This window comes from Schistocerca americana, chromosome 5, assembly GCF_021461395.2.
Source record: "Schistocerca americana isolate TAMUIC-IGC-003095 chromosome 5, iqSchAmer2.1, whole genome shotgun sequence".
NCBI classification, from domain to species: Eukaryota; Metazoa; Arthropoda; class Insecta; order Orthoptera; family Acrididae; genus Schistocerca; species Schistocerca americana.
The window spans coordinates 333,271,106-333,298,255 of record NC_060123.1 but is presented as its reverse complement, the minus strand read 5'-3'; the positions used below and the strand labels follow the sequence as shown (position 1 = coordinate 333,298,255).

General features: G+C 41.8%; 1 protein-coding gene across 1 annotated transcript in view; it reads right to left on the bottom strand.

The window, feature by feature from the left end:
• Positions 1–27,150, bottom strand: part of LOC124616350 (cytochrome P450 6k1-like) — a 61,051-nt gene that overhangs the window by 20,721 nt on the left and 13,180 nt on the right. Inside the window, exon 2 of the mRNA XM_047144659.1 lies at positions 9,235–10,134. Within this exon, the coding sequence (XP_047000615.1) occupies positions 9,235–10,126 (892 nt within the window). The 5' untranslated portion in view covers positions 10,127–10,134. The remainder of the gene's footprint in view (positions 1–9,234; positions 10,135–27,150) is intronic.

The following is a 27,150-nucleotide window of genomic DNA, read 5'->3' as shown; positions in this document are numbered from 1 at the left end:
CATCATCCGCTATGTCACAACGCGGGCGAAAGTGTGGTTGAGTGATCGTGAAAGACGGTCACGGAAGAGGATTGTGGCGAAAAATAAGACGACGGCAGATGAAACCGTCACTGCAGAACTAAATGTTGTACTTACGAACCCTGTCAGCACCTAGACAACACGGAGGGAGCTCCAGAAGCAGAAAATTATAGGGCGAGATGAAATTCCAAAACTAGTCACCAGTGATGAGAATACCGGTAACAGGAAAATGTATTGCCAAAGCCATAAAACCGCGACTGTGGAGCAATGGAAGAAAGTCATTTGGTCAGATTAGTCTTATTTCCAACTTCTGGCCAGGTTTACGTCCCAAGAGTCAAACGTGGAGAGGGATTGGTAATAATCTGGACAGCCATATCATGGTATTCCATGGGCCTCGTGGTGACTGCATGGCATAAGACGACGGCAGATGAAACCGTCACTGCAGAACTAAATGTTGTATTTACGAACCCTGTCAGCACCTAGACAACACGGAGGGAGCTCCAGAAGCAGAAAATTATAGGGCGAGATGAAATTCCAAAACTAGTCACCAGTGATGAGGATACCCGTAACAGGAAAATGTATTGCCAAAGCCATAAAACCGCGACTGTGGAGCAATGGAAGAAAGTCATTTGGTCAGATTAGTCTTATTTCCAACTTCTGGCCAGGTTTACGTCCCAAGAGTCAAACGTGGAGAGGGATTGGTAATAATCTGGACAGCCATATCATGGTATTCCATGGGCCTCGTGGTGACTGCATGGCTGCTGTACTGACAAGGGTTACGTGACCATTTTGGCTGACAGAGTCTATCCTAACTGATCTAAGGACATCCCACACATCCATGCCAGAGGCAGGATTCGAACCTGCGACCGTAGCGGTTTCGCGGTTTCAGACTGAAGTGCCTAGGACCCCTCAGCCACCCCGGCCGGCATGGACCTCCATGGTATACAGTCACTGTAAAGAAACTGCTGAAGAAACAGAGATTACTGCGTAATGGGTAAAATAAAGCGTAGGGCTATAGAAAGAGAAATTCTGAATGAAACGTCTTTGGCTGTCAAGAGAGCTAAGCGTGATGCCTTAAATGACTACCGTAGCCGAATATTGTCAAATGATATTTCCCGGAACTCAAAGAAACTTTGATTGTATGTAAACGTCGTTAGTGGCACCAAAGTTAGTGTCCAGTCCTTAGCGAATGAGACAGGGACTGCAGCTCAGGGTAGCAAAACGAATGCTGAAATGCTTAACTCCGTTTTCAAATGTTCTTTTACAAAGGAAAATCCAGGAAATTTGCCCAAATTTAATCCATATACCACTGAAAAGATGAATGAAACAGAAATTAATGGTGTTGAGAAACAGCTGAAATCGTTAAACAAAGCTCCAGGGTCCGATGGAACCCCTGTCAGATTCTATACTGAATTTGCGGCTGAGTTCACCCCTCTTTTAAATATAATCTATCGTAAATCCCTCGAATAAAAAACCGTGCCCAGTTCTTGGAAAAAAACACAGGTCAGCATCTTATAACATATTCTGAATTCAAATACGACGAGGTATCTCGAATAGAATGACCTCGATGCCACGGAGCATGAATTCCGAAAACATCGATCATATGAAAACTAACTTGCACTATTCTCACATACTATAAGGTTTGAATTAAGGCAGTCAGGTAGATGCAGAATTTCTTGAGTTCCTCGATGGTAGTATTGTGAAGCTGCTCCGAAAATAAAGCGACCTTAACTACAAATTCAGACGTGGTCAAAGCCTCCCGTACAAATAAAAACGAAAAAGTCAAATAAAGAGAGCCATGCGTGAAGCGTTCAAATAATTCGAAAGTAAAATTCTGTCTACTGACTTGACAGAAAATCCTAGAAGGTTTAGGTATTACATAAAATTCAGCAAACGGATCGAAGTCATCTGTCAAGACACTACGACGACAGTAGCGTCGAAATGGAGGATCACAGAAGTGAAAGCCGAAATACGAAATTCATTTCTTCAAAACTGTTTCACTGAGGAACATCGTACTGAGCTTCTCCCTTTAAATTGTCGTACGAAAATCATACGGACAGATATGGAAATAAGTGACCACTGGATGGAAAAATCAGCTGAAATTGCCCAACAGAGAGAAGGTCACTGAATCTGATGGGATACCAGTACAGTTCTACATAGAATGTGCGAAAAAACTCGCTCCTCTTCTAGCAGCAATATACTGTAGATTACTGTAGATACCAGAGGAGCGAAGCACTCCTAGTATTTCAGAAAAAAAGCACAGTCCATTCCAGCTTTCGAGAAGGGTCGTCGGACAGATGCACAGAACTATAGGCCCATATCTCGAAAATTTTATGGTCGCATGTTAATGAAATTTCTGGAGACTGAGGAACTGCTCTGCAGCAATCAATATAAGTTCCGAAAACAGCGAACGTGTGAAACCCAGCTCGCTCTGTTCCTCTACGAGATCCAGAAAGCAGCAAATACCGGTTGTTGCCGTGTTACCTGAATGCTGTGATCCTTGACTTCCATATGTCATTCTATACAGTTCCACAATGCTGGCTAATAAAGTACGAGCGTGTTTAATATCAGACCACCTGTGAAGTAAAATTCAGGAAGACCTGCAGAGGACCGACGTTCGGTGCAGGGATTTGCAGTTGATCGCAACATAAATGTAAGATGTTATTTTATACATGTTGGATGTTGTGAACTCCGAAGCGTTAATGGTACTTGGTGAATGACGCAATCAGCCACAAATACTTTTTGAATGTTTTATTTTAGTGCCATAACCGGTGTCGGGCTACCATGCCCATCTTCAGATGGATAGTACTTTTCGTTACATAAATGTTTTCATGAACAGCATGTCGTATGCTCCACGCCGCACATTAATTTTTTTAATGCTCAATTTTTAATTTTTGTATTTCCTGCAATTAACTTATGAACTGTAGTGATAACCAAAATCCGTATATATAAATTTTTTCAGATATATGTATACTTTATCATACGCAGTCGGTTAGGTTTGAAGTATTTCGTCAGTTTCGTCAATAATTTTCACTCACAGTTAAAAAAGTCCCACTAAAAACAGTTTATCCTACTGTCTTTAAACAATGAGTTTATACTTAGGGTACAAACATTTTTCGATTATTAACGTGTTACATATTGCACATCCCACACATCATCTTTGCTCTCTTTACATCCTTGGTCAGTATTTAATGAATGGTATCTTTGCTTCATGATAATCTTCACATTGTAAAGAAAACAAGTGTAGAACACATGTGCGATGCTCAACGGGCATTTTAAGAATATTATGAAGTGTGCCACAGCAACTTATTTACAATACGTGTAGTGGAGCTAGAAAACCACATGGATCACAACAAATTAAATCGCAATCTCCTGGAACGAATGTAAGTGAACACAACTATTTTGCTCTCTCTCTCTTCGCATCCCATTACATACCCCATCCACAAGGATCAGCTCAGTTTGTAGGTAAATATAAGTTTAATTTAGTGTTTTGTGTATGTATTTGTAATATTTTGTTATGTTTGTAAAATATTTAAGGTTTTGTATTTTTGTTTTGTATGTTTCATGTTTGGAGAGAGCAGCGCAACTCGCGGAAACAGCATCTTCACTGCCGGAACCAGAAAGAAAATTGCTGGCCACTAGACGTCGCGGGTCAACGGCCAAAGAGCAGCAGAAGATCCTGTGACCGGGTTGATGCGTCGAACCTCCAACATTCAAATAAATTAAAATTTTTTTATTTTTCCGTTGTAATGATGTCACAGAATGTTTAGTTCGTGTTGTATTTTGCTCAGTTCTGTTTTGTCGAGTCTGATGTTCACACCTGTATGTAGCATATACGAAGACAATAAAACAGTGTATGCTCTAAAGCTTAAATACGTGTTCGAGAATTATTTATGAAGAGTTATATTGAGGAAGAGTTATTACTGAATTTTTCCAAGATATTAATTTCCAGAAGAGTTTGATTTCGATTTTTTGAATCTTAAAGGTTTTACAGTCTGATTGTAATATGGGAAAAATAATATAACTAGCAAGAATATAATTTCCAAGAAGAAACAAACTACATCTAAATTTCAAAAGTTTGCGCAAACCAGTTGGACTGAGTGACGTAATTTTGCACAAACGACTCAACTGAAGGTGTTTTAATTACAGTTTCGTTCAAGAATCTTTTATAGAGAACTTTAAAAGAATGTAAATAATTTTTTTGAAGTGTTTTGTAAACGACGTAGGTGACGAAGTCTGCACATGGTCATATTTCAAACAAAAATCATTGAGTCATACGCGTCGTTACACTACACCGCTCGTATGACTTAATGATTTTTGTTTGAAATATGACCATGTGCTACGTCGTTTACGAAAAAGTTTGAAATATGACCATGTGCTACGTCGTTTACGAAAACACTTTTATATAAAGTGGCACTAAACATTCGAATATTCTTGTGCAGTGTGAAGACGACATACTATTCATCAAAACACCTATGTAACGAAAAATATTAGCATGGTAGCTCGAACCCGGTTATGGCACTAAAATAAAGCAATTAAAAAGTATTTGTGACTGGTTGCGTCATTCACCAACTATAAGTTTAAGATTTAAGATATTGCGCGTAAATAGGGGGAAAGAGCCATTATGATTACACGACTGCAGAACAATCGCTGGAAGCTGTCACACCCAGAAACTACCGAAGAGTATCCAGACTGAGCGATTTAAAGTGGAACAACAGCATAAAACTAATCAGACGTAAGGCAGACGCTCGACTGAGATGTATAGAAACAATCATCAGGAATTGTAGCACATTCACAAAGAACGCAGGATACAAAATCTCGTTTGATCAACACATGAATATTGCTCATCAGTTTAGAACATGTATCAGATACAATTGACAGAGGTAATAGAGAAGAGCAACCGCGTTTCGTTATACTTTTTTCAGCAATGGCAGACGTTCCATAAGAGCCGTTCTGCATAATGGCGCAGTCTAATGTTAAAATTGCAAGAACATACGTTCCTAGAAGGATTAATCAAAATATTGCTTCCTCCGACGTTTTTCTCGCGGCAAGACCGTAGAAGTAAAATTAGAGAGATTGTAGACCACGCAGAGGCTTAGCAGTAATCGTCCTTTCCGTGAAATATTCTCGATTGGAACAGGAAAGGGGAAAGTGACAGTGGTACAGAAAATACTCTCTGCCACACGCAATAAGGCGTTTGTGGTGTACTGATGTCGACCTAAATGTAGAAGTACTTATAACTATTTTCCATTTCTTTACCAGGCAAATCCTGATATGAAAATTAGTTCCACATGCGGATTCGAACTGGCTGTCTTCCCGTCGGTTATTATAATGTAGTTACGGACATGCTTCCTTCTGTTGTGCAGAATGCAATGCTGCGCTTTCAGACTCTTCTGGAGACTGATGGGCTTCATATTGAGCCCCTTTTGTAGCAGTAATAGCACCGGTACGTAATGGTTTGATGTACCGTAGCAGGACATAAAATGTTTTTCAATTGAATTTATTGTGCATATTTCTCTTCCCCATCTCCTTGATATTAATCCTACCAAGTCTGGTACTCGTATGGTAATTAGTTTCCGTTTTATGACTTGTTAAATAGGGAAAGGTTACTTATAACCCGACACATGATTAGCAAATTTACAGAAAATCTCCGAGTTCTAGCCCAAATATTCTTCTACCATTGCTCCTAAGATGTGAGGTCTATAAAAGCATACGATAATCATGTTTGATCCACCTTTAACCCATATCTTTACCCAAATTATTTTGCTTCAAAATCTGTAATAACCTCACTAGGTATTATCATATTATTTACGACTATGAACAAGTATCATCCACCGGTATTCCGCCTATCTTTGGGGCACACATTCCAGTCAGATTTTAAAATTTCATTCCTACTAACATCTGCTTCCAGCCAGCTTTCCCTCGTTAGTATTATGTGGGCATTAGTACCATTTACAAGCGAGACAAGTTCTGGAACCTTTCTATAAGGACTTCTAAACTAATACTATATTGTTCAACACCTTTAATGACGTTAGCCGCATTTGAGCATTGAAATGTATCAATGGTAACAGCAGAAAATCTGTGCCAAACCGGAACTCGAACCCGGATTTCCCGCTTTACGCTAGCGATCGCCTTGATCGCCTCGGCCGTCCGTGCACGCTTCGCTTCCGACCCAGATTCCCAGCCTGTCACTCACTACTGACAGAGTGACGGCGGCCCATCAACCCACACTCGCAGTCCCTGATTCCCATAACAGATTGGGCACGGTGTGCACCCGCACTGAAAATAGTATTGTTGATCGTTGTCACCCTATTTATTTAAGTTGGCGACAACCAACGATCCTGTCTACTTCATTGTAGTCACGTGCCACGTGTGTACTAGTACTGCCTTGTTAAAAAATGGCACCAGAATACTATCTCATGAGAGGTAAGACGTGATGATACAGGATGTCTGTAACGTACCATTGTGCCATCAGTGTTCTCTCAGTGACTGTCAGACGTGGCTTGAAGTCATACCCGATGGTTCCTCAAACCACAGCGTCAGGAGTAACACTGATGTGGCTCACCAAAACACCGGAAGAACTCGATCTCTCCAAGGTCGCCTCATACTCGCCGACGACGGTCATCCCGAGCAGTGCAGAACTGCAATTCATCACTGAAGACAATGTGGTGCCATTCGTTATCAGTCCACGCTTCTCGGACACGGTAGCACTCGAAACGTAGAAGTCTGCACTGTGGTGTTAACAGCAACCTACGAAGGGGGTGGTAATTACCTAGTCCTGCTGTTGGTAGTCTCCAACCAGTGGTGCAGGAGACAGCTGTTCTCGGATGCCAGGTGTTGTTGTTGTTGTTGTGGTCTTCAGTGCAGAGACTGGTTTGATGCAGCTCTCCATGCCACTCTATCCTGTGCAAGCTTCTTCATTTCCCACTACTTACTGCACCCTACAACCTTCTGAATCTGCTTAGTGGATTCATCTCTTGGTCTCCCTCTACTATTTTTACCCTCCACGCTGCCCTCCTATACTAAATTGGTGATCCCTTGATGCCTCAGAACATGTCCTACCAACCGATCCCTTCTTCAAGTCAAGTTGTGCCACAAACTCCTCTTCTCCCCAATCCTATTCAGTATCTCCTCATTAGTTATGTGATCTATCCATCCAATCTTGATCATTCTTCTGTAGCACCACATTTCAAAAGCTTCTATTCTCTCCTTGTCTAAACTATTTATCGTCCACGTTTCACTTCCAGACAGGGTTACACGCCATACAAATACTATCGGAAAAGACTTCATGACACTTAATTATACACTCGATGTTAACAAATTTCTCTTCTTCGGAAACGCTTTCCTTGCCGTAGCCAGTCTACATTTTATATCCTCTCTACTTCGACCGTCATCAGTTATTTTGCTCCCCAAATAGCAAACGCCCTCCCCCTTCCGTCCCTCCCTATAAACCATGTACCTCGCCGTTGGTGGGGAGGCTTGCGTGGCTCAGCGATACAGATAGCCGTATCGTAGGTGCAACCACAACGGAGGGGTATCTGTTGAGAGGCCAGACAAACGTGTGGCTCCTGAAGAGGGGCTGCACCCCTTTCAGTAGTTGTATGGGCAACAGTCTGGATGATTCACTGATCTGGACTTGTAACATTAACCAAGACGGCCATGCTGTGCTGGTACTGTGAACGGCTGAAAGCAAGGGGCAACTACAGTCGTAATTTTTCCCTAGGGCATGCAGCTTTGCATTTGGTTAAATGATGCCAGGTTAAGGGGTTAAAATGTGCTTGGTGCACAACGTAGCGTTCCCTCTTTGTTGTGGTCAAATTTAATCGACCATAACCTTGACGACCAGTATATCTGCCCTCAAGTTTCTAGGCAGTCCAACATCGGGACACTGTCACATCGAAAGGCACCACAAATCTGGGTATTGCACATTTTGATCAGTTGTCCGACTGGAGAACCAAAATGAGGCTCGTTTCAGACTCTGTCAGGTGCTGATAACGCTGTCTCATACGAGTGCGTGTCATATCCGTGTCCTTAACAGTGATTGCTCAACATATGATGCTGTTCATGATCCCTATATACCGAAAGAGACCTGGTAGCAGCACCAGATACGAACACACTCGGGTGGCCGTTCTACCTCTCACAGAGAACTGCAACTCTAATCATTGACACACCCACCAAAGGTGTGTACTTGTACCACGTTACATTGACATCCAACTATGTCATCTGCAGTGGTCTCAATTTCCCTGTGTAATTCAAAGTTCGCTTTTGGTATCACATAACCGATAGACCCGAAAAATTTTCTGTGGGATTTATATATATTCATGTATCTATTTCACCAGGAAAGGCGAGTAATACGGATTAACCTGTGGGGCCGGATTATAGAGCACTACCAGGTCTATATATATATATATATATATATATATATATATATATATATATATATATATATATATATATATATATATATATATTAATCAATTATATCTATTCTTCACAATGTAATCATCTAAAATTTTATGCCTGTTACATTTATGAACTACGTACCCACTACTGTCACCATATAGGGACTGAAAGGTTGAATCCAATATTACTTAGATAACTACAACCATGAGTAAAGTGGAGAAATCATATCTATACCAACCCCTTGTAAGCAAAATGGGAAATATTTTCTGCACTAGGGTGACTTTCTTTAACTACTTCATCTCTTGCACCAACTTGAAGTAGGGTGCTAGCTTGTGATACACTGAGTTGCCATATCTGTATGAAATCCACAACCCCCAGTTATTGACGGGCTGGTCTGCAACACCACCCAGTCAGATACTCTGTTCCACAGGTTGTCTCTCACATCTGAGAATGATCCCTGTTAGTATTTGAGTAACACAGCATGTGATTCTTAAAACATACACAACAAAATTTACACAATTAGCAGACAAACGTAATACAAAACTATTTTTAAAAACTGATTAAGTTTGTGTCACAATATCGGATCCAAATGAATCAAACGGTATCTGAGGTGAAATATTTATACAGTTCATCCTGTTCATAAAATGTCTGTCTTTCCAAATTTAAATGTAGGCGATGGCACCCATGCAGTTTATGATAAGAGTTGTAACTGTGTAACTGTTTTTCACAGTGAAATGAGAATAGCGATATTTCCAATGGTTTGGGGGACAGTCAAGAGTGTCAGAATACGCAAAAACTGAAAAAAAATCTTACCTTCTTCACTCTTCTCCACACTGATTGAGAAGCTGTCATCAACATATCCTTTATTTTTCAGTTGTATCAGCAGCTGCATGAAATCCTTCCTGATAACGCCAGCCTCCTCTCTGTGTTTTACTGTGTCCTCGACGACTCGCGTGAAGTACTCTGTGATGTCCTTAGGCGTGAAGGCCACAGGTATCAGTTTGCGCAGCTTGGGGTTGAAAAATCCCAGCGCCTGGGTCATGTAGGTACGGAGAGATGGCTTGAAGAAGCGCCTGCCCCACTGCCGGAATTCTGCCTCAGGATTGTGCTGACTGTCGACATTGATCCCAAAGGCACAAGAGGCTATGACGTCGGTGGAGTAGCGGGCAATCAGTTCGCGCACTTCCACGACCTTGCCCGCCGGTGTGACGTCAGACAGAACGCGTGCGCAGTCCTGGACGATGCCGAACATGGCCCGCATCTTGCCCGACGTGAACGTGGGCGTCAGCTTCTGTCTCAGAGACTTCCATTTGGTGCCACCGAGGAAGAATAAGTGTGCTGATAGGTGATCTGTCTCCTCGTCTATGTAGATGCCCCGGTCAGGGAAATAGTTAAAGTCCTTCACCATGATCGTCTTTATTAGATCTGGGTCTCGAAAGATGAGAATTGGACTGTTTATTGTGTAAATACCCACTACACTCTTTCCTTTGCCTTCAAAATACATGTCTCGCATACCCTCGCCTGGACTTTTTCTCATGAGCGTCGTATCCCAGGCATTCCCTAGTGGAAAGGATGGCTCTAAATAGGGCAGTCCCTTCTTCTTCCAATAGGTATAATTAATTTTGAATGTGACGTAGATAATCACAAAAATTGTGGACAGTAGAGCTAACATTTCATTCATCCAGGAATCAAAGATAACAGCCATTTTGGTTCCTGCAAAAACAAATGAAGAGTATGATCAGAAATATGTTCAGAGTCTTTTTGTGTCATAATATTTAATTTCTTATGTATCACAGTCAAATACATCGTGGAAGTCCATACTATCAGTGGTTAGCCATAAAACGAAACCCTCTACCGTTTGTTGCTGATTTCTTAAAGTAGAGGGTAAATTAAAATCACTCTATATCCAATCATGATTTAGTCACGCTGGTTTGCTGCTTTCACAATGCCATTCAACAACAAATAATGTTCCTGCATGTGGAAATAAAGTTAAACTTCATCTACTCACCGATTCTGATTTAAAAAAATGCATGAACACTCTACTGCTGGATATCTAAAAGTATGCAGATACTGTTTGCTGTCACTCATAAAATGTAGCATGTAATACTTGTATACACAGGATCAACTTTACATTATTAAAGGCTTTATGTATTGTTTTGGTTTCCTCTATATGTTCTTTGTTGTTAGTGATTATACAGCCAGAAGGGATATCATCATTGTTAATATGGTCCAAAAATAAATCCTTATTTCTAACTGCATATAATTTTCTTATATTAAATTTTATCTAGAATAACTAGCATGTCTGGTAGACTATAGTATGTTTATTGAGATTCAGAAAGGCTACAAGCAGTTCTAGCTTCTTAATTACAGAAGAAAGAATAAATTTGTTGATACACACTTCCAAGACAGGTCATATTCCACGTCTATTGGGGTACTGGGTGTTGGCCATAGTACTGGACAACATAAAGTGCAAAATGAGATGCTAAGTAGCAGAGCAGTACAATAATCTTTAATGTTCGTTTGCATCATACTTCAACCAGCGGAAAAGTGCTCCTATAGGAGCGCAAAGAAGGTGAATACGCTCCTGTTTAAAAAACTCCTACTGAATAGTGGAATACCACATTCCTCAGCACCTTTAACAATATTCTCAAAAATTTTGTCATGCGAAAATATTCGCTCTGTTTTTAACATGCAGCTCACCTCTCACTCGCAAAAGCTCCCCTAATTATAGCTCGCTCACACCCACTAGTCCACACTCAGTTGCCCAGTCTCACTCACTCATTCAGTCCAAGCCACTGTCATTATTTCCCTGTGTCTCTCTACCTGCCGCTGTGTCCTGTCTCACAGTCGCAGATTCCTTCGTTCTGTCCTACTACTGCAATCTGCTCTCGGTGTCGCTGTCTCACTCTTGCTCTCTCTCTTACTGCTGCTATCTCATTTATTCCTTCTCAGAGCTGCTGTCTTCTCTCAGTGTCATTATCTCGCTCTTCCTCGTTGTCATCGTCATGGACTCTCTATCTCATTATCACTGACTACCATTAACTTTCATTTTCTCCTTCTCTTTATTTCTCTCCCACTGGCACTGTCTACTTTATTCTACTCCTAGCACAGTTCTGTCAGGTCAACCATGTTCCACTGCCACCGTGTCCCTCCCTTTCTCTCACATTGCCGTTGTCTCTTTCGTTCTTCTGTATCACAACCATTGTATACTATCTTTCAGTTTTTATTGCTTTTCCGTCCCTTTCCCTCCGTACTGTCTCCTTCTCTCTCAGTATAAAAATCCTCGCATATGTGCACAGGTCATACTTTTTGTGAACATTTTTAAAGGTGTTGGAGAAGGTAGAATGAGGAAGCTGGTACCCCGCTTTTCAGCCAGTCTTTTAAACAGGAGAATATTCGCCTTTTTTGTGTCCCTATAGTAGCAATTTTCCGATGGTTTCCTTCTTTTCGCTGCTACAGCAGGGCATATCACCCGAATGAAAAGAACTGTATGGGTCAGTAAGATGTTGACAGTTTACTTATGTGAAACCGAAATAAAGCGAAACTAATTTTACACCTCAGACCGGACGTTAAGAATTTTGCATTTGATTCAGTACTACCCTCTATACGATGGGGTTTTCAGAACCTTTCTGATGACAACGGAGACACTTTACAGCATATTTCTCCGAGGTTCGCCTCTTTATAAACTACTTTTTCGCCTGACATCGGATTTAACAGGCGTATTTTAGTGTACGAGTGCAGTAACATGGAACATTTGAGTCTCTGAAACAGCTAAGTAAGTCAAGAAAGTTTTCAAGGTTGTTCAGCTTGGGATCTTAGGAATTTATCGTAAAAATGTCAGTCATTTTCTGTGCATAACCGTCTTGGAATCCGATACTCTGTTATGGCACCCAAAAACCAATTTTTGGGGTGTTTCTTGGTAATGTACAAAGATTTTTGAAAATGAGGAGATGGTACTTCTGGACAAAAACCTAGAGAGTATATTGTTCCAGCTTGGATATAAAAAATGAATCTCCTGCAGTATGTCCCATAACTGCTGTTTCTGTTTGAAGTGAAGTTGATTCATCGGCTCAAAGTTCCAGAAAGGAAAACTTAAGAACTAAAATGTAATTGCTGCAAGAGAAGACTGACATTTACAAAACAAAGTAGATTCATTGTTATCTGAAGCTAAAAACAGTGGAACTTCATAGTTTGCACATTTGAATAGCAATTAATTTAAAAGCTTAAGAGTATATGAGATGTTTTGATTTACAGATTTACCACAACTTGTTGCATTAGCGTTTCCTTCCATAATAGTCTTCAATTAGCTGACTAGATTACTTCCGTACCGTAAGAACGTCCTTTCGAGCCGCAGTAGTAAGCGGTTGTTGTTTCGCGTTTCCACGGTTTCAATATGGCCTCGACAGCAACGCTTAACTGCATACTTAGTAGGGGACGCGCTCTCTGCTTTTCTTTCCACATGCTGTTACTTTGCGGATTTTGCTGTGAATGTCGTAGTCAATGCGAACATTTTAAGTAATCGTAGCGAATTAATTTATGAATTTTTATTCCACTTGTTGCGAGCTGTCATCACCGATGGTAGTGGTAAGCGAAAAATTCTACATAAGCAAGCGAGACACGTAATTTGCAGGATACACGCTTTCTTCGACCGCAAAGCACGTGTATGCGCGTACCGCAGCTGTCGCTTTGAACCGCCGACTGTGTAACTCCGTCCGTGCCTCTACCAGCGAGAACCACTGTCGTTCGTGAATCGGACTGTAGTTGCCAACAAAACAGTTACGTGATACAAACAGATCGCCGGGTTTCTGTTTGACCATGGAGGACTGGATTGTGTTGTGATGTTCGAGACTAAATACTTTTTACACAAAATCAGAGTCGTCATTAAAATAGAATTTCGCAATTTCAAGTTGTTCAGTTTATTCAAAACCGATCTACTTCCAGCCTATCTTCATCATCTGTTAATGAACATAAATAATATTTTAGCGCTCAAATACGACAGGTAGTGGATTTGGTCACATTTCTTGATAACGTACGAGGGGTAGTCATAAACCTTCAGCTACAACCGTGCTATTGATTTTTTGTCTGTTTGCAGGTACATATGCAGCCTTGGAACCCACTGAAATCCGCACACTGCAGTACTCTAGCACTGCGCTAGACGTGGTGTGACAAGAAGGCCCAGACAGTTACACCACATCCTACCGGTCAGTTGGCTGGTGAGTCAATATTATGCCAATATGATGACCTATGCTGAACTGCATTACTGTTGAATATTGTTGTTTTAACTGAAAAGTGTTGGAATTGTATGCTCAATGTTCTGTTTGTATTCTGTTTCACATCCAGAAAAGGCGCCACAACTTGCAGTCGCCGTCAGGTGGCCGCTGTTGTCCTCCGCGCGAAGGCCGTCGTTCGAGAGAAGATCTTGTCGACGCGTGTTATCGCCTTTGACTTAAGTCAGATTAATGAATCAAAATAATTGTTGAAATATCTTGTAATAATGGAGAGTTATGCTGGAAATGGGAAAATGCCATGTCTAGGATCACCTCTTGATTAAAACTGACACTAAGAATATAGCTGTTAGTTAATGCCTTCTGATGTCCGCCCCTGGTAGCTGAGTGGTCAGCGTGGCGGAATGTCATACCTAACGGCCCGGATTCGATCCCCGGCTGGGTCGGGGATTTTCTCCGCCCAGGGACTGGGTGTTGTGTTGTCCTTATCATCATAATTCCATACCCATCGACACGCAAGTCGGCGAAGTGGCGTCAACTCGAAAGACTTCCACCAGGCGAACGGCCATTGGTGCAATGTAGGAAAAAGCCAAGGAGTTTTACTAATGTTTCATAGCCCAAAGCTGAATCTTCCTCTCTCTCAACTGCCGAACTTGAAATAAGTTAATCAAAACAATCCTTTGAGTTAATTCAATTTTCGTTGTGGCACCCCTCTGGAAAAGAAGTCTTTTAAGGTCAAGATTTAGTGCTGTCCACACATGTTCGAAAGTGTTCATTACTACAGCTCATACTTGTCTTATAACCTATTCAAAAAGCAGCGTGGCGCCAAACCAAAATGGCGCAGTCCACTGATGAAAGGGAGTATCTCATGGTAATTCGTTTTCGCAGTCTATGCTGCAGCAGTGACAGGGTGTCGGAACAATTCGCCAGCATATGACACAGTGGTGTGGTTGGTTGTACCGACGCTTTGTGTGTGCTCAAGCAGGCCACAACGACGAATTATGATGTCCGTTTTAATAAAAGAAGCTTTCAAATAATCTGTGGAATATGTAACCAACTAAATTACTAACCCATCTCTCTGTAAAGAACCGGGAATTCGCAAGGAGTAGAGACCCTGGAGATGGCAGACCATTGTACTCGTATTAGAATCGTGACAACAGCTAGCGGAAAAGTGAAAATCAGTCATGAGTCAGTTTTCAGTATACTGCACGACACTGTAATCACGATTAAAGTCGCCGCGCTTTAGCTGTCTGATGACCATGAGTGGTTGCTGGGGATATCACTGTGAGTCTGAAACAGAGGAGCAAAGCAAGCAGTGCAAATACGTGAAGACCCAGCCATTATCACGCGAGATGATGTTGAAAGCATCTGTGATTGCCATAGTGTGGTCCTAACAGATTATATTTGTAAGGAGCAGACCATCTCATGACCACACTACGAATCTCCTTACGATGTCACGCGAGAGCCTATCGAGAAACTGTCCACGACATCGTCCCAGCTCATTCGACACATGAGTCACACCGCTTCTTTTGCCTATATAATTCTGCCGCACGCAGCTACCCCCTGCCCCCGATTCCCTCCTCCCCCCTCCCCCCCGCCGCCCTTCTGTGTTCTCCTTATATGAGACAGTAACTCTTTATTCGTTTGTTGGATTCTTGGATAAGGAGCTACTGAGTGATAAAATAACGAAGAGGTGATTTTAGAGGTGAAAGCTTTCCTGTGCAGGAAAAAAAAAATCTTAAACCAAGGTCCCCGACAAGTCATCCATCCTTGAGAAAAATGTGTCGCATAGGACGTCAAGTTTCATGGCGGCAGCTTCATTTTTTCCTGGAAGATAATTAAAATTTCCTGACTATCCTCGAGTGCGCCGTTTATATTTGTGGAAGGGGCGATCAAAGAGTTTCCCTTTGAGGACACTGCTGTACCGTACGTGCAATGTAGCGTGACTTCGATGTGGGTATATAAGCAATGAAATATAAACAAGGGATAACTGTGGCATTCGAGTCTTCCCGACGTGCCTGCAGTGAATCGGGAAACTTTCGAAGTCTGGCTACGTTGTTAAGAAATGCGTCCATACAGGACTAACGTGCTATTACTCTTGTTTTCGCTGCCGAATGGCAAACACTGGCACACAACCATCGGAGAATAAAGAACGCGTGTGCGGCAGCATGTCCCGTGCAGGTCGCGATTCGGCACAAGGCGCCAGTCGATCTGAGCGAGAAGCCTCAAACGGAAGAGACTCGAGCACCCATCCTACAGTCCTTATCTCTACCGTGCGAATATCACAACTTCGTTCCCTTAAAGAAAGCTCTCAGGGGTCGACGATTCCTGTCGGAGGGGGATGTGTAGCAGGCCTATACGGACTTCTTCACACAGCAGAACACGGTGTTTCACGATATGACGCGTCGATTGGATGCCTCCCTCAATCCTTACGACGATTTTGCCTGACAGTACGTTGATTCTGGACTCTACAGTCTTTGAACGGAAACGTTTTCATCGCCCCTTGTAGTAGTTCTCAAAACAGGCGTATTTGACACATAAAATTGCATAATAAGCTCACAAACCTACACATAGGAAAAATACATTGAAAGAAATGCACAATCGAAATTTTAGCTGCTAAGGTGCAGTGCAAGTGTTTATAAAGAATGGTATAAAGTTACTCATATTTGCCACACGAAGGGCCGCTTATAACAGTGGTTTGTAAACTGCTTCCTGCAGAGCGCGAAAATCGGCAAATAAACAGGGGTAGCTGTGCCGGCTGAACGTAGCACCGCGTAACGCGAAGTCCAAAGCGCTCACATACGAATTTTAAGCACTTACTCAAAGCAAAACTGCCTCAAATCATTGATGATTTCTTGCGTGTTTGAGTACTTACTAGGCACAACCTTTTATTTTAATAAAGTATAGCGTAGAGTACCGCCGTTGTTATCGACCCTTGTATCGACCCACGTATCGTACAGACTTTTGTTTGTTTTGGTTAGAACAGCTCAGTGTCGGTTAGACCGTCAGTGGGAGAGCACCGCGAGTTCCTGCTGCTGATAAGGCGAGTACACTGTCAGTTTATTACATATTTTTACGAGCTTCAAAGAGGAGCGACTTCAGTAATGGATAGGAACTGTGATTGCCGTGTACAGATTCGAACTGACCTGTTGATCCTTCGCTCACAGCTCCAGGCTGTGTTGGCTTCTGTCACACAGCTTGAGGCGGCTCCCAAGGGGAATCTGTGTGGGCTTCGGACACAGGGATGTGAGGGACATTGAGCACGTCCCACGTGTCCGCCGATCGGTCCATTGCTGTGGCTGCCCCAGGTGCTGCCTGCACTGATGTTGATGCCTCAAGCCGGCCGAAGTGGCCGTGCGGTTAAAGGCGCTGCAGTCTGGAACCGCAAGACCGCTACGGTCGCAGGTTCGAATCCTGCCTCGGGCATGGATGTTTGTGATGTCCTTCGGTTAGTTAGGTTTAACTAGTTCTAAGTTCTAGGGGACTAATGACCTCAGCAGTTGAGTCCCATAGTGCTCAGAGCGATTTGAACCATTTGATGCCTCACCTGTGGTCGAGTGGGAGATCATTCCGAAGTCTGGCAGGCAGTGAAAGACTTTCGGAGGGGTCAATCGTAGGACCTCTCTGGTTTTTTGACAAACAGGTTTCTGGCGTTATGTGTAGCTGATGTAGTCTCCAAGCTGGATTCAGTCGTCCACCCTGTTACAGAGGAAGCGTCTCGGCCCACAAGGTCTGGCAATTCACAGAGGGTGGGTTTTCTGGTGGTTGGGAGCTCCAATGCTAGGCACATAATGGGGCCCCTTAGGAACATGGCTACAAAGGGGAAGGAAGCCAGTGTGCACTCCGTCAGCATACCAGGGGGAGTCATTCTGGATGTGGAAAGGGTGCTTGCGGATGCCACGAAGAGTACAGGGCGCAGTCAGTTGCAGGCGGTAGTCCATGTCAGTACCAATGACGTGTGTCGCTTTGGATCGGAGGAGATTCTCTCTGGTTTCGGGCGGCTAGAGGAATGGTAAAGACTGCCAGTCTTGCTTCCGAGATTGAGGCTGAACTCACCATCTGCAGCATCGTCGACAGAACCGACTGTGGCCCTTTGGTGCTTAACCGAGGGGAGGGCCTGAATCAGAGGCTCAGACGATTCTGTGACCGTGTAGGCTGCAGATGCCTTGACTTGCGCTATCGGGTGGTGACTTTCCAGGTTCTGCTTAATAGATCAGGAGTCCATTGCACACAGGAAGCCGCTATACGGGTAGCGGCGGACTGTGTGGAAGGGACTGGGTGGTTTTTTAGGTTAGAGGGTCTCAGGAAACCACAGAAGTGGCGTTCTTCTAAAAAGGGGCAGGTAAAACACAGTAAGGTATTTGTAGAAACGATCGGTATTGTTGTTGTAAATCGTCGTAGCAGTGATGGGAAAGAACTAGACCTCCAAGCCGTAATAGAAAGCACTGAAGCTCAAATAGTTATAGGTACAGAAAGCTGGCTAAAGCCGGAAATAAGTTCAGCCGAAATTTTTTCAGATGACCTAACAGTGTTCAGATAGGATAGATTAAATACAGTTGGTGGTGGAATATTTATTGCTGTCAGAAGTAGTTTGCCTTGTAGTGAAATTGAAGTAGGCAGTACCTGCGAAATGGTATGGGTAGAGGTTATACTTGACAATCGGATTAAACTATTAATTGGGTCGTTTTACCGACCGCCCGACTCAGAAGATATAGTTGTTGAACAGTTCAAAGAAAACTTGAGTCTCATTTCAAATAGGCACCCCACTCATAAAATTATAGTCGGTGGTGACTTCAATCTTCCCTCGATATGCTAGAAAAATTATACTTTTAAAGCCAGCTGCAACCATAAAACGTCATCCGAAATTGTACTGAATGCTTTCTCAGAAAACTATTTTGAACAATTAGTTCATGAGCCCACCCGAAGCGTAAATGGTTGCGAAAGCATACTCGACCTCTTAGCACAAATAATCCTGGACAAATAGGGAGTATCATGAGGGGCGAATACAGGGATTAGCGACCACGAGGCAATTGCTGCTAGGCTGAATACCGTAACATCTACAACCATGAAAAAGGACGCAAAGTACATCTATTTAAAAAAGCTGATAAAAATGCTCTAAACCTGAAATGACAAGGAGCTGTCGGAAATTTTATTAACTGACAATTTTCTGGAAAAGGCTTCACACTGTATAAAAATCTTTAGATTACACTATTAGTTCTGGTTGGTATCCAACTTGTATTAAAAATCTTCTCGTCATCTTCCTAAAGACAGAGGTTTTATTATGTCCAGGCCAAGAGTCCAACAAAAGCAAATTATTTTCTGCAACTGATAAGAAGGTGTAGTGCATATAATATTGAAGCTTATTCTCTCCCAGTTATCCTGCTTTTACTACGTCGATTACAAGATTTTTACAACTAAACAGTAATTTTTTAAATTTTTGGTCATAATTTGCTCTGAGGTTGCGGAAGAAAAATTTAAAGTTGCGGAAACAGTAATCCATTGATACTTATAACTGGCATTGTCGTATACGAATGTGCCACAGCTTTCATCGCCTTCAAAGCGACTCTGGCTTTTTCGCTCGAAATGATAAAGTGCGTTTTGTAGGCGGTTCTTGCATGAAACCTGACTGACTGGCTAAATACACGTTCATTTTGGGGGTATCGAGAAGGTTTGTCTCTACGTTAACTATGAGTTTCTCTAAAGAATTACCCATTAATGACGTCTCTTCTACACATTTAATTGAGGTAAACTTCGTAACTTTGCGGATTCCTTTTCTGTATAGTCTCCTGAATTTGTTTAACTATGTCGAAAAAGTCAGGAAGTGATTAATGTTCATCTCACTTGCAGGACGCACAGTCTCCTAGACCTCACTTGGAAACAGTGCATTGAACCCCATGAGCAGTTCTAATTCTTTCAAGTAATTTTTCTTTCGCAGTTCTGTGAGTTTCATTTTGGTGCATATCTCGTACTTGGTGTAAATCACCAAATCATGTTCAGATTTTACGAAACGAAACCGGCTTTGCACACTGCTCATGTACAAACTTTTTCTCCCTCTTTTGTTTAATTAAGAATTTATATCCTATTCTTTCTCAACGAAAGCTGTTTCTGTACATGTTCGCTTTGTGCTTGGAAGTTACCCTGTTTTCGTTCTGGACTTTAATTAGCACAACAACCATCGTTCGAACCACAGTTCACACAATCGACCAAGCTATTTCTCGAATCCACTAATGCTGCCACAATCTCTCACGAGATTTCGACATGATTCGAATGATGTTCAAGAGATTAACCGATAAGTAACACATATGTTGGTCCTCAGGAGGAGCAGGTAATTTCGATGGTGCAACACACTCTTCATATCTCATCTTTACAAGGCTGTAAATGTTAACTGAGTTTCACATTACTGTGAAACTCTAGAACCAGCACAATGACTTACGTGCGCGTATGAAGAAATCACAAAGAAAATTAATTTAGTTTTATCTCCATTGTTCACACCTAGCGATATCGCGAAGACAATTGGTAATCAAAATGGTTCAAATGGCTCTGAGCACTATGGGACTCAACTGCTGAGGTCATTAGTCCCCTAGAACTTAGAACTAGTTAAACCTAACTAACCTAAGGACATCACAAACATCCATGCCCAAGGCAGGATTCGAACCTGCGACCGTAGCGGTCTTGCGGTTCCAGACTGCAGCGCCTTTAACCGCACGGCCACTTCGGCCGGCGATTGGTAATCATTAGGGATATTAAATGAGTTGCAGATTTGAATTAAAAGTAACTGAGAACATCGACGCAAAATGAAATTTGATTTACAAATTGTGATTGCGTTGTCCGTGTTATCTGTTTTCCGACGTGCCATCGAGAAAGTATACGTGTCCGCCATATTGCGTATGGGCTGCCTGCGGCAGTTTTGGCAAGGGTATAAATTTCTCTAGCCACCTGACGAGCTACGACTTTGGCAAATACTGTCTTTTTTTTTTTTACAAATGCTTACAATGTGTCTTAGCAGCTAAAATGACGTAGTATTTCTTTCGGTGTATTCTTCCTGTATAAACAAATTCTTGGCAGTTTTTAACATGTAGCCTTGTCAGTAACGAATTATCAACAAGTGTAGATACAGCTCCAGGGTTCTGTCTTACTGAAACTCACGAAACTTTATGAGTTAAATTTTGTGTCAGCTTTCTCAGAAGCAAGCGAGGCAGAAGGAGCTGGATGAAAAGTTAGTGTATAGCCTACGCTATCAGACACTGAGTAAAATCAGGGAGTGTGGAAGCATTGCGGAGACGCATCTGTTTGGGACCGCCGTTGCGGGAACGAAACATGCAAATAATACCATTGTTGCTCGAGTCCGTGCGCATCTCCTTGCAGGGATTCAATAATGATCGTACAGAATTCTTATCCAGCACTAGAAAATTCAAACCTATAATTTGGAACAGTTCAGAATCTGTGTATATATTTCTTTCCAGTGAATAAATAAATAAAAGAGTTGTAGTAAGGGGTACATTGCGGATTTCGTTATTTGGAAAGTTTCTGCAGTATGTATGATTTCGGTATCTAACACTGACAAAATAACTGAAATTTTTAAATACAAGCAATTGAACTAAAAATATAATATTCTATGACGCAATGTAATGATCATTCGCCGAAAGAAGATTTTTTTCCACTTCCGTGCCAGTTGGCAATACAAGATAATGCTTCAAATATCCTTTTGGTTAAGCAGGTATGTACAGTAGTGTGTGTATGTGTTTACTACATGTGACAAGCGCAGGGCAACAAATTGGTAAGAATACCACAGAGAAGTACTTGCCTCTGGCTCTCTTCGAGTCTGGCGTGAATGACACTGTGGGAAATTCTGCACGCAGCTTATCTTATATGTATGCATCCCAAGGTCAGACGTTGAACAGGATGTGGCTTGTCAAAAAGCAACTACTTGGGTAGTAAGTAAAGTACATCAGACTGATGAAAGTAGTTGACTTAATTTGCAATTTGCAAGCTTTGAATTCGTTGCACGAATAACTCCTGCGTCTGGACATCTTTTAGTACGTCTCATGACACCAAACTTACGCTGTAAAGGAAAAGTAGCGATGAAAGTTCTCTAAAGTATTCCCAGTAGCTTATTCCATTATGTAATGTACATTGCGAGGCACAGCTTCCGATAATAATACAAGGATCTTTACTGAAATGAAAATGGGCATCTCAGAACTTTGTGACGAACGTTAAACGGGAAACCGTGTAGAAAAACGTTAGATTATATAGAGATCAAGTGTTGTGAAATTTACCGCCTTCTTGCGTATAACGTCAACAGGTACGACGTGGTATCAAAAAATTCCCGTCGTATGAATTTTGCGTGCAGGTGGTTGCGATTACAAGAAATTGTCTTAGGTGTCTTCCCATTCATCCTTACTGAACTTGTGAGGCAAATGGGTGCGAGTTGAATCGTTAGATAACTTGTGACTGCGATGTCTGACCTGAAAGATCAGCGTGTCTGTGCAGATTTATTTTAAGTTTGGAAAAATTGTGCAAAAAAGCACTAAATGTTCAAGTAAGCACTTGAAGGGGAAAATGTAAGTCAGGCACAGACGTACAACGGGTATAAGCATTTCAAGAAAGAGTGGATACCGGCTGAAGATGATGATCATTCCGGTCGCCCATCAGTTGATATCACATGGGAAAATGTTCACTACTGAAGGAATCTAATTCTTCAGGATCGTTGACCGCTAGAACACCTGGCGAATATATTATGGTAATTTTGAAGGTATTCTGCAGAATAATTGAATATGAGAAGGACTGTGGCGAAGATTGTGCCACGAAAGCTTTCAGACAACAAGAAGAAACATCGAGTGAAAGCCAGCATAGAGCTAAAACAACTGTTCCAAGACGATCTAATATTTCATTCAAATGTTGTCACTGGTGATGAAAGCTGGCTATGGCCCTGAAACTAAGCCCCCATGGAAGAATCCATCTTCCCCTCGGCTGAGTTCAGAATATCAAGAGTGACTGGAATAAAGAATTATATCGTTGTTCTAAGACGTTTGAGGAAGACTTCGTAACAAGGAAATATTTTCAATCGAAAAGTTCCAGAAATGATGGGAATCGTGTATTTGCTTCCAGAAAACTTCTGAGAAGTGATCGTACAGGATAAAATCTGTGGAAGACGTAATAATTTTAACTGATATATTTCGAGAACTTTTGGATATCTCCTAGTAGTTTCTTTCTCATGTTATTTACACTTTTTGCATAAATGCTGGTTCAGTGCAGACGTTACAGGTTCAAATAACATCGCTATGTACGTTCACTCTCTCATAATGCCCTACAGCATTCTGTAACCCGTTAATTTGATCTGTGAATGAAAGGAGCTATTTATTGCACTTTAGGCTAAATCTTATTGTTAGATAGCACAGATGTATATTTGCTACAATTAATATAAAACATTCAGATTGTAATTTATCTTGTCAAATGCAAGTGTACCTAATTATATTTCTATTACAAATAACACTTAATTACCTGTAAATTACACCTAAAGAGACATACTGTTTAGCTTATAATATGTACAATGTGTTGTGGCCTTTACGGAACATGAATGTACGTGTGAAGTGTAATATTATTTGAACTAGTGGTGTTATCTGGAAACAGTTCACTACGAAGCCGAAAGAAAATAATGTTATCCTATACGCCTAATGCTAATCTAAGTTACATATGATGTTTTAACTCAACTTGCAGGAGGCCTGCGAGCACAAAATGAATACCGAGAACGTATTATTGGCCGTTAATAAAAATAGTCCACTTGTTGTTAAAACTTGTTTTATTTATACGTTTCGGGGATGAACCATCATCACAGTATCAGTCAAAACATCACAATACTAGCCAAACACTTAAACTGATTGACAAACTTATTTTCACACTAGAGAAAATGCCTTCACACAGAATACCGTGTCAAGTGATGTCTGTCGTATTGCTGACAAATTTATTCATAGGAACAGGCTCTCAAAAAGGAACATTTTAAGTGTATTTTGATTTGCACTGAGCTACAAACGACATTTAATCCACAACAAAATGTTCTTTGCTCAAAAATGATTTTTAGTTGATTGATACAGTTCCAGGCATACTACAGCAATGCTGCAATTGTAGCTGACCATGAAAAAACTGGAACATTGGTTTCGTTTCTCGTTTTAGCAAATGTTTTGTGTAAATTTTAAACATTCATACTAAATCTTCCACCAAGAGAGACCCAAATTGGGGGCACTGCTTTAAACTTAGATGCATCTGTACTATTTCTGGCCTTACTTTGACGTGAAATGAACTTGATTATTACACCTGAAAACAGAGCAACGAAATTATGAGATCACTAAACATTTTAAATGACTCTGGTGAGAGCATGGAGCGCTGATATATATATATTCTTGTGTAGTTATGTAGTTCATATGTGATATCCCTTGCTGATGCTGTCCACCATGAAGTCATCAGGCTGTCGATAAAGTAATGTCGGAGAGACTGGCTTCTGAGAACATGTTTAGAGGCTGAGAAATCATCACCCTAAAAACAGCAGCACTTTCGTTTTGAGCCCTGTGAATACTAGCTTTGCTAACAGAATCTGACATTTAGTACGAGTGACGATACAAATGAAAAATTTTGGGGGTATGCTCAAAATTGGCCACATCTGCTCAACTGGATGTCTCAGACCTCAAGGTAATGAGCCAAAAATAGAATAAATTATCACTGTGGCTATTTCAGAAAACCCAGAATAATTTTTAGCTTGACTGGGAAGAATAACGTTGTACCCCACACTTCCCTGTTGCAGGAGGTGCTACATTCTTAACAAGGCCAGAGAACCTGTACTTGGATTAATCAAGACTCATAGAGTTTCCCTCAACTAATAATGAACTAACATGTGATGCACTCAAAACAGCGAAAGATCCATTGTCATTGAACAAATGCTGAACTGTACCATGTAGCCAAAATACCTTATCCCCAGAAGAGTTTTAGGTGATCAACTAGTGACTTCATTGAGAAATGTTGGACATCACAGAACCAACACATCTGCAATCTAGGCACTAAGGAGCAGCGCCACAACGCCACTGGCTGGTCACTCTTGCTCGTGGAATAACATATTCTTCCAACCCATACGTTTGTTACCACTTATATATATATATATATATATATATATATATATATATATATATATATATATATATATATATACACATATATATATATATATATATATATATATATATATATATATATATATAAAGCAGACTGTATGTGTGTATGTCTGGCATGTCATTCAATACTCTAAAACTGTAGAGCAAAGTTACCCAAATTTAGCACAGAAACAGCAGGCATCACGAGTATCAGCACTGTGTTTATAACCTGCTAGCTCCAATAGGACTGAAGGTGTGGACAATGTGCTTTTTTTCAATCCCTGGCCTATAGGTTTCCCTGCTTCACACTCTTGTTATGTGGGAACAGTCTCGTCCTGGTGAATCAACCTGCTTTGCAGGGCAGCTTACACGTAAGGACCAAAGGCAGTTTTCCAAGCTCCAAGATGCAGGATGACCTGCATAAAAGCATGTGTCGAACTTATATCTGGGCGAAGCTGCAGAGAAATGGGTAGTATATATATAAATCGGCATGTGTGTGTATATCCAGGATCTTCTCCAAAACCCCTGGATCTACTTCAACCAACCACACAGATTGACCTCACGTGTATCAGCAATTTGGGGGTTAGAGCCTCTTAGCTGATGTAGGCAAAACAGTGGTATTTCAGCCCCTGGTGTGTAGGCTGCCCTGAATGACAGGCACATTGTGTTGGAATTAATGTCTACTTGCTTTATCCACCTGTTTTACACGGATTCACATATGGATGAGGAAGCTGGGGGAAGGATTGAGATGGACAGAGAGAGGGGTGCGGATAGGGGAGACAAATGGAGGCGACAGGAAGAGATGGACAAAGATAGTGGGGAGGAGGAGATGGTCAGTGTGTGGAGGAGGAGGGGATGAGAGGAGAGAGAGGGGAGGAGGAGATGTACAGAGAGACAGGATGGAGGAAACGACCAGAGAGAGTGGGGAGCAGCAGGGGATGCAGGACTCAGGTGGAAGTTATAGAAAAGTAATAGGAAGGTGGAAAAGAAAGAGTGGATGAGCGGATTGAGAGAGAGAGGGGAGGGGGCTATGGACATATGGAGGGAAGGAGGATACAGGCAGATGGAGGAGGAGGATATGGTCAGAGAGAGGAGGAGAGGAGATGGGCAATGAGAGGAGGAGAAGATGAAGAGACAGAGAGCATGGAGGGAGGTGATGAATAGATAGAGGTGGGAGGATGAGGTAGACAGAGAAATGAGAGGAGGGAATAGTCACACAGAGAGGGGAGGATGTGTTATAAAACTATCCAATATTTCAGGGGATGATCGCATCAAAACAAGAAAAAAAGTCTTATGATCATGGGTCCTACAAAGCGTACATTCTGACATGACTACTTGTTCAGAGGAGGTGCTCAACCTGGCGTCTGTTCATCTCTGCCCTTTAGTGAAAGGACTCACGCAATCTTTGAAATCGCCCTGGTTGGTTCTGAATGTGCTGAGAAGCACGGAAGACATGATAGTGTAGGTCCAGCACATCGTTTATTGGTGTGGCATAGATCAATTGCTTCATGTTTCTATATAACCAGACGTCTTGTCGATTTAGATCCTGGGAACGAGGACACCAAGGTATGGGACATTCTTGGTCAGTCTACCACTTTTCAGACGTCCTCATCAGGTGCGGATACACAATGCAGAGAAAACGTGCTAGTGCGTCATCATGCATGAACCACATCTGTAGTCTGTCCTGACATGGCTCATCCTCTGGTAAGATAGGGAGGAGTTTCTTCAGAAAACAGTAATAATAAGGCCTAGTTAGTTTCTGTGGTAGTACATATGGCCCCAATAATTTACCGTCAAAAACGCCTACCGATTTATTGATTGAGAATCGATCCTGATGCCTTTTTTCTTGAAACACATGGGGATTTTCATCGGCCCACATATGCTGATTATGGAAATTACATTGCCACCTCGTGTAAACCCTGGCTCATCAGGCAAAATCTTGGAGGAAAATTATGGATCTGCACCACACTGCTGCAAGAACCATTGCCAGAACTTTACTGTCGCAGGATGGTCTTGTGCCCTAAGGGCCTGGACGCACTGAACATGGTATGGATGCAACATTTGTTCCACCCACACCAGAGGATGACTAACATCTTCAGCTGCTGCTATTCATTGCACGCTGGTCCCAGGGTTGTTGTCCACTGCACCTAGAACATGCTCCTACATTTTAGATGTGCAAATTGAACAAGGCCTTCTGTTGCCTACTTTGTTGGGTGCTACAGAACCTGTTTCCACAAAATGCTGGAACAGTCATCTGAACAGCTTGTGCTTGAAATCTTTCAGTGTTCACGTTATGGCCTCTCAGATTAACTCCATTTGCTAAACCATAGCAATAAATCATGTCTGCATTTCCCTTGTGGAGTAAA